This window comes from Suillus clintonianus (genome assembly GCF_016758775.1).
Source record: "Suillus clintonianus strain FC179 chromosome Unknown DEU56scaffold_23, whole genome shotgun sequence".
Classification (NCBI taxonomy): Eukaryota; Fungi; Basidiomycota; class Agaricomycetes; order Boletales; family Suillaceae; genus Suillus; species Suillus clintonianus.
This window is the reverse complement of record NW_024539247.1, coordinates 226325-234722: the sequence shown is the minus strand read 5'-3', so window position 1 is coordinate 234722 and position 8398 is coordinate 226325. Positions and strand designations below refer to the sequence as shown.

The window sequence follows — 8398 nt, the reverse complement described above, 5'->3', positions numbered from 1 at the left end:
TTTTTCGGATGATAAGACTTTGATGGCTGATTTCCAGCGTCTCCTCGAGTTGACATCGATGGATACGTAAACGCCAGAGGGAATGCGCTCGGAAGGGATTTCAAGATTTTTTACACTGATAACTGTAGATAAAGCGTGAGGATCACAAAACGGATATCAAGGCGATACAGAGTGACCCACCTTCAAGTCTGATAGACTGGCTTTCTAAGCTGCCGGACATGATGCAGTAAGACGATGAGGATTGAGGATGGGCTGAGTGGTGGGCAGAATGAGTGGTAGGACAAGACGGGGGTAGGGATATGGAGACTGTGGATGGAGTTCAGTTGGAAGGGAGAGGAGAAGAGGTTGAGGACTCAGACTACACGTGTATTTCCATGCTGTTGAGGGCCGCTCGGCACAATAGACGCTGGTATGATTAAACTAATAAGCGCTAAGATGAAAAGATGATCTACTAGGGTGGGCAATAGTAATGTCAAAGTCAGCGAAAGTGGCACGGCAAGGTTATGTGAGACTCGGTCCTGTGATGGCTTGACCGAGGCGTACAACTGATTTAGCACATTCAAGTAGAATTCGCGAGGTGATATTGCAAACCACTGAAAACAACGCGTACGGAATTCAAAGCTAAACAATTATATATCGTAGCGTCCCACTGAACTGACAGATGCCATGACAGGTATGAGATGGACGATAACAACGAGTACTCGGTGAACGCGTGACAGCAACCAGGTAAAAAGAAGCACAGCCACCCATTATCAACTAGTACTACTCCAGTAACCACGCCTTCGCCGAATTCGATGATTATTGCCCCGACATAGAACACGCGGAGAGCGGCAAAGCGATAGCAGGCTCTGCCAGAACCTCTCTCATCACAACTCCTATTAATATACTCTTCGATCTTGCCTCCCACTCGCCTGCACTTACTCGGTGTTCGTTCATTTCCTCATCCCGATTGTCCTTGTCCTACATACTCTTTCATGCCTCACGTTTCGCATATCCTTGCGCGCGCCATCCCCGCCGTTCTCTCGCCCTCGCCACCCTTGTGTAAGTATGCACGTCGCAATTAGATGTTGTACTGTACATTTTATACAGTGAATTACATATTTCGTTCCACCAAGTCCTCATTTTTAGCCTGCTTGTGCCAGGTGCAACAGGAACCTGAACGACCACAGATTGGCCACAACAGCGATGTTATTCCGTTCATTCGGCTTCTCAATCTGCTCTGAAGAAGCACCAGAATATCAACAGAATCCACCCCACTCCCCATACACAACCGCATCTCTGATGGAATTAACATTCATTGTCCGTCGTTGCGTGCTCTCACAAACCAGCGGGAACAAGAAGTGTGTCACGCAGTCAGCTCCTTAGCAAGTCGTTCGCCCGGACAATCCTGGATTTAGACTGGATGCTGGGTATAGAATAGAATACGAAGTACATTTAATATCACATTGTATCTCGAACTTCCGTAATGGATCAGGTGTTGGAATAAGATCATCGTGATCAAGGTCTTTAAGTGCTGGTTTTAGTAAATGCGAGTGATAGGAAAGGCTATAGACTCACTCATCTCGGCAATTTTGTTAGTGCTGTCCATATGCCTATGCGACTCAGATCAAGCTCTGGACCGTCTCTAGGTATCACTAATGCAGTCCCAAGGCTATAATAAAATGCTTCTCGAGAAGCAATCGGTACCCAGACTAGCAGCCGGCAATTGGGTCCTCCCATCCATCCAATGTCATGATTCAGGAGAAAGGGGGTCGGTCTGAGGTCAGCATGGGACCCTCCCCTCATCATTTCAGCGGCGTTCAACAGAGCATGGGTAGAGTTGGAAGAGAATCGAACGAGGTGATTGATGCTTGTAGTAGTGGTAGTGGTAGTCGAAATGGGATGCATGATGCGATGTTCGTTTGAGAATGCTGGTTCGGCACATTGTTGCAAGGGCAGTCACGACGCGAGACCCGTCCGGCAAAAACAAGACTGTGGAGTACATCAGTGTAGTACCCCCACAAGGGCTTGCCGACTGGCCGCCCCGCCGTTGCATCCCACAGCCGCAGTCTCATCCCACGCACTAGTCACGACTCACGATATGAGCTTCGTCTGGCAAGAACGAGACCAATGTAACGGGACCAGCGTGCCCCAACGGCTCATTAACTGGCTGACCCATTCCTGCATCCCACAGTATGACCGTCCCGCACCAGTCGCGATGCGAGTTCCATCCGGCAAGAAAGAGACCGAGTTAATCCAATCAGTGTGCCCACTCACGGGCTCACCGACTAGCTACCCCATTTCGCACAGTCACATCTGAAGAATCCGTCGCAATGCGAATGCCATCCGGCGAGAACGAGACCGAGATAACTGGACAGGCGTGACTAAGGAAGGGCCTAGCAACTAGCTGCCCCATTGCTGCATCCCACAGTCGCAGTGTTATCCCAAGAATCAGTCACGATGCGGATGTCATCCGGCGAGAACGAGACTGATGTTTCCGGATGAGTATGCCCCAGGAGCACGGTCTAAAGAGTTGGCCAGTTCATATGACGTCCATATGCGACACAAAGAGTATTCGGAAACGGTGCAGAAATTTTTCTCGATAGCGGAGAGTCAGCAGGCAGGGGTGGCAGTGCGGATACATACAGATATGGCGTGTTATGCAAAACCATGCCGCTGATGACTTAAATAAACCTCTGCACGTCCGTTACGATCAGCAATTTGAATCTGGAATCACCCTGTGGTTGTGCATAAGCACATGATCTGAAGAATAGTAACCACGCGCTCACCTTCATGGGCAATAAGCGGAAGGGCGGAAACCGCGCCGCTGACCGCATTGATAAGGCCGAGTAACTCTATCCATAAGAGCAGCCGCTCGTGGTCGAAACCCGATTTTACTTCCTTCGCGAGCTCTGCGTCGAAGGCCGTCGCTTGTACGTGCACAATCCCAAATCGAGAGGAATAATACAGGTGTGGGGAACGCACCTTTCAACTCGTTCTCGCAGCCCAGTATCTTGACTATTGGGGAGGTACGAAGATTTCAAATCATAGATATTGAAGCAAAGACCATGTTCCATCACGGGAAGTAACGTAAATGCGAGGACGCGTTGATTCTTCGAAACGTCGGCGAAAACTCTCCACTATGATTGGTCCGTCAAGAAATCGAGGAAGGATGCGTGAAGGAGTCGGATTAGATGGGCCAGTGGTTCCGTCATGTGTCCCACTGCTATCTCCAATTTGTAATGCTCGGCTTCGTCTGGAAATCCAGAGGGAGGGGCCGTGCTGAATACGCCGAACACCCGCAAACTCAGCTTCAATGTCAATGAGCGGGCGAGAAGTAGCGATGATCAGGAAGTTTTGTGGGAGTGCCGTGATTTGGGGAATATTCGAAAGTTTATCGGAGAAGGTCGCTTCGTGTTTCGACTCCACCACTCTCGTCCAGTGCATCGATCACGATCAGAACAGCTTCCCTAGTGGTTTGACAGGAAGCTTGTCCCATTGCTGGACGACGTCCGCCGTATTCTTCAGCGAACTCGCGTTCTGAACTGCATTAGCTAATGCTCGTCTCATTCCCGGATCACGGTTAACCAGGTCGCGCGCAATGTTAGAAAAAGCCTTTTCATGGCGACGGTCGGCGTCTCGATGGTAGTCGAAACAATAACATCAACTAAGTCTTCCCACATCATAGTGGGCGATGGCCAATTTGCCCTGCCTGCAGGACCAGCACACGGAGCATACGGGGAACATCGTCTCCAGTGCTGTTGACCCAGTCCGTGATCTGGGAGAGGATCCACTTGCGCGTCCCTGGCAGGCATTGCTTCCTGCGATCCAGTCCCGCGTCTGCTGGACAATTCATACCGCTGAGGTCCAGTAGTTTGTCGGAAGAGGTGTGAATAGTTGTGAAGTCAAAGCATGTCCGAGCCGCGAGGATGGCTCTACATCCTCACGTGACTACACCTATGAAGTGGCTGTGTCTCTGCGCGCATAACTTAGTTTCTTTGCAGTCTCAGCGTCTGCTCTACTAATCTCTGTACATGGCTGGTAAGTCCATATTTTTATTGCAAATATGTATGTATGCTACTGAGGTTATATGTAGACCAAGTGGAACTTTCATCACCTCCATTCGACAGCGTATCCCAGGTACGCTTCTCCCCGACAAACCCTGACCACCTCCTTGTATCTGCCTGGGACACCGTGAGTTTCCATCTAACCTTTTCGTCCTCCGAGATTCAACCAACTATTACCAGACTGTACGGTTCTATGATGTAGCCGCGAACGAACAAAAAGCCAAGTTTGACCATCGTGCAGCCGTCCTTTCCTGTCTGTTCGGCGACTCGACCCATGCTTACAGTGGATGCTTAGATACTGGAGTCCGGGAGTACGCATTCTCATTCTATTTTCTTGACAAGGATGCTGACTTTTCTGATAGGCTTGATCTTACGACAGAAAGGGTGACATCTTTGGGTCAACATTCCAACTCGGTCTCTGCGCTCTCCTATGCACGTGAAATCAGTATATCTCTCGATCAAATGTTTCTTTAAGTCTTTTCTAACTATTACCTGCCAGACACGCTCATCTCTGGCTCATGGGACCAATCTCTTCGTTTCTGGGATCCCCGCGCACCAAAAGCAGAAGTATCGAATCATACGCTCCCTGAACGCGTGTACCACATGGACATCGTGAACAACACACTCGTAGTCTCTATGGCCTCGCGTTTGTTCCATATATATGACGTACGAAGAATGTCCGAGCCCGCGCAGACGAGAGAGAGCAGTTTGAAATTCATGACGAGGAGTTTGGCGTGCATGGCTGATGGGCAGGGTGAGTTTACGTGCATTTGGAATTCCTTTCGTGTTTGTGGTGACATGCTTTATGTTTTAACTTATAGGTTATGCGATCGGCTCTGTGGAGGGCCGTATCGGCGTGGAATATTTTGATCCGAACCCAGAGATCCAGGATAAGAAATACGCGTTCAAGTGCCACAGACAAAATATCGAAGAGGTGGATCATGTCTGGCCTGTTAACGCACTTGCATTCCACCCAGTGTATGTCTCATCTCGTTCCTTGACTGTAGTTGATCAGTTCACCGATTTACTCATATATGCGATTAGACACAACACATTCGCATCTGCGGGCTCAGACGGCACCGTCTCCATCTGGGACCATAAGGTGAAAAAACGGCTTAGGCAGTACCCGAAATATGCGTCTGCGATCCCCAGTATCGCGTTCAACTGCGACGGCACGCGTCTAGCAGTGGGAGTGAGCTATACGTGGGATGAAGGGGACGAAGGTTTAAAGAAAGAGGGCGGTACAGTCAGAGCGGTGTGGGTGCGCAAGGTTGGCGATGAAGTCAAGGTGCGTGATTTGTTACTTGTTTGATTTATTTTTGTCTTCATACTGACTGATGAACCTTTTTCTTGTACAGCCTAGGGCGACTGGCTGATCTCGGGGAACATTACTGAACGCCGTGATGTATTACAATTTTGTCCTAATGAAATTTCCCCACAAAACCTCAGCCCGCCACCATTTTACCACAACGTGAACGTGAGTGCATATAACTGTCTGCCATATACGCGGCGCAGCGCAGAGGGCCATCGATCAAATGGATGCTCATTCATCTCACTCTCTTCGTGAATTCAAGGTCGCCAACAAGCCGAGCTTCACCAATGCTCTCTAGTTTGAGGAACCGTGAACTTGACTGCTTCTAGGCGCTCAGCTGTCACCTCCATCCATCGCGTTACTTGGGCCGAGAACATCTGATCAAGTTGTGGATTCCATTGCAGCTAGACCAACTTGCACACTGTAGATCCGTTGCATTTTAGAATGCATCGTACTGGCAAAATCCATAATTCTCCCTAGCAACCAAACACCGAGCGCCGCCATCTCTCTAGAAGATCATGGCAAACTTTCCAAGTGCCTCGGTTGAATTGGGCGCCAATCAGGTGCCTTTCCGTTCCCTGTTTCGAGTTATTGTGACCCGACATGGTGGTATCCATCAATTAAGGGTTGGACTCTACACAGTTATCAAAATCAAACCTTATTGATCCTTCCCTCAAGTGGTTCCACTGATCTAGATTTCTCCAATTCGTCGCACCCCTGGCAGAAGTATCATGCATTTATGGGAAGGACGCACAATGCGACTAACCGCTCATGAACAGTGACCAGATGTTTCAAGAATTCGATACCTGTAACGCAGTCAATCTAAAATCCAAACAGCAGTAGGGAGATTTACGTTGAGCCAACTATCCCATCCTCCTATGGATATGACAGAGTACGGCCAGCCTGATTCCTGAGACGCTGTCGGCTACCTGAATACAATTAAAAAACGTCGGGCGATTAATCCGCGGCAACCATGGCGTGTATATTTTTAATATTTATGTCATCTTCCACAGATGTCCCGGCCTGTCATGCACCGAAGCCAATAGTATTCGAGATGCAGGTGAGCGCATTTTGGCTGGCGAACGCAAGTGATAATCAGTAAGATCGTCGGTGCGAGCACACCTGCACACCAATTGAACTCACCTTGATCGCGCGCCAGGATGACGGCGAGTATACCACTGCAACTGCCAAATTCAACCAGTATGATACCACAACCGACACCCACAAAGTCACTCGGCACCGTGAACAAAAGCCCGGCAGATACATAGTCGCCGCGGTCATCGGTGACCGACAGTGAGAAGAGGCCGCCATCTTCGTAGCGTAAAGAAGGCGGCGATGTTACACGTGTATTCGTGACCGGCTATAACTCCGCCAAGCTAACTCGTTATGGTGCTCCCTTTGAATGTCTATTAATGGACGTTATATGAAAAATAATTTGACTGCTCTGTCGATGGTCCATCATCGTTGGGGCTCTCGATTCGAGATAGACTCGCTCCAGACCTTGAACGTGACTCGCTTTGGTACTGCAGAAAGCCAGGAGCATTGAAGGTTGGCTCCGTTGGGAGTCTCCAAATCGGACAGCAGTGAAGTTCGCCTCAATGTCATGTTCTGATATTCTGATGAGGGTTCGTCGTGGAAAGAATCCGTCGATCACGGTCGTCAAGCTCTGGATCAAGCACAGAGAGTCAAAACACGGGGCTCGTACGTTATAGATGCAGATGCGTCTGTTCGCATCCAAGTGACGTTAAGCTTCGCATCGAGAAGACCCGTCGGCCAAGGTCCAAACTGTCCATAGTAAATTTTCGACCAATGGGCAATCATTGCAATCATTCGGCCAATAGAAAATGGAGTGATTGATTTCAGAACAGTTCTGGTCTGGAGAAGCTTTGGACACCGTAATCATTGGCCAGCTCGGCGTCTCGGACGCTTGTTTGTGGTAATGAGACCAGTCTTGGGGAGAGTCAGGGATACAGGAACATTTTTCAGAAGGTCGCAGGTAGGAGCGAGAATGCAAGAAATGGGTTCATGAATGGTTCTAGCAGACGAAAAGCATTCGATCTCAGCGTTGCGCCGTCCATAACATGGTTGCCGTGGCTTAGTCATCGACCGTTCCGTTCACCTTTACTACGGACATCAATCCCGAATCGTTTCACACCGCTCAGCCAGACAGATCGGGCACTAATGAACCTTTGAAGCAGCCGCTTTTGCAAGTATTACAGCTGCGCGGACGTCTTCCATTGGTCGGTAATGTATTTGGGACAACATTACGGAGTCACGGATCGGATCACGTCGGCCATACATGCCCTTCTGGTCCAAGGTCATGATTCTACTGAGCCTGGCCGCCTTGTTAGGATGTGGCGCCATGATCTGTTAACGTTCAGTCCCCCTTGGTCTGTGTGGCAGAATTGTGAAATGCGTAACGCTAGTGAGTGTGTTCCAGCCGGTCACAGCGCAGACCTTCTGATTCATCACGTTCACATCCATTGTCCTCCGTCAGACAGGCCTGGTAACTTCTAGCTTGTCAAATTCAACCGCTTTCGATCCCTAGGGGCACGGTATGCCTTGCTATGTCCCGGTGAGTTATATCTGCGAAACACGGACACGTCATATCATATGCGCCCAATCGATCTTTGGGAGATCTGCCATTGTTCACTGCAATGGGCAGACCTATAATGAGTGCGACACACTGCCTGCTCCACCACGAATCGGTACTTAGTGATGGCTTCCCACGTAAGTCAGCGACTCGGTGATCGCAGCTCCTTACCGGCGGGATGAATGATCGAGGAGTTTGTGCCCTTGGACTGGCAACTTTCCGTGACACAGCAGCGAAAAAAATGATTGGGTACCTATCGCAATCCCTCTTTGGATGTGGGTATGTACTGGTTCATTGTCATATCCAAAGAAGGAGTAGGCTCACCCGGGCAATCAACCATCCATGGCCAGTCTCCGTGGAATAGCAAAACGGGAAGAAAAGAAGACCCATATTCGCTATCGAGTCACAATCCGCGCCCCCGAAAAAGAAGGCGGTAATCCTCATTAA

General features: G+C 49.5%; 2 protein-coding genes across 2 annotated transcripts; both read left to right on the top strand.

Moving 5' to 3' along the window:
- Positions 1-4053: 4053 nt before the first annotated feature.
- Positions 4054-5358, top strand: DEU56DRAFT_733651 (WD40 repeat-like protein; the record flags this gene model as incomplete). Its single annotated transcript, XM_041348345.1, has 6 exons — positions 4054-4173; positions 4227-4357; positions 4409-4491; positions 4546-4800; positions 4868-5024; positions 5091-5358. 6 exons carry the CDS (start codon positions 4054-4056, stop codon positions 5356-5358), a joined length of 1014 nt encoding a protein of 337 aa, XP_041210162.1.
- A 973-nt stretch (positions 5359-6331) lies between these two features.
- On the top strand, positions 6332-8398 carry DEU56DRAFT_754739 (uncharacterized protein; the record flags this gene model as incomplete). Its single annotated transcript, XM_041349846.1, has 11 exons — positions 6332-6418; positions 6518-6651; positions 6888-6906; positions 6999-7059; positions 7200-7354; positions 7458-7675; positions 7740-7783; positions 7907-7933; positions 8075-8088; positions 8115-8230; positions 8302-8398. 11 exons carry the CDS (start codon positions 6332-6334, stop codon positions 8396-8398), a joined length of 972 nt encoding a protein of 323 aa, XP_041210161.1.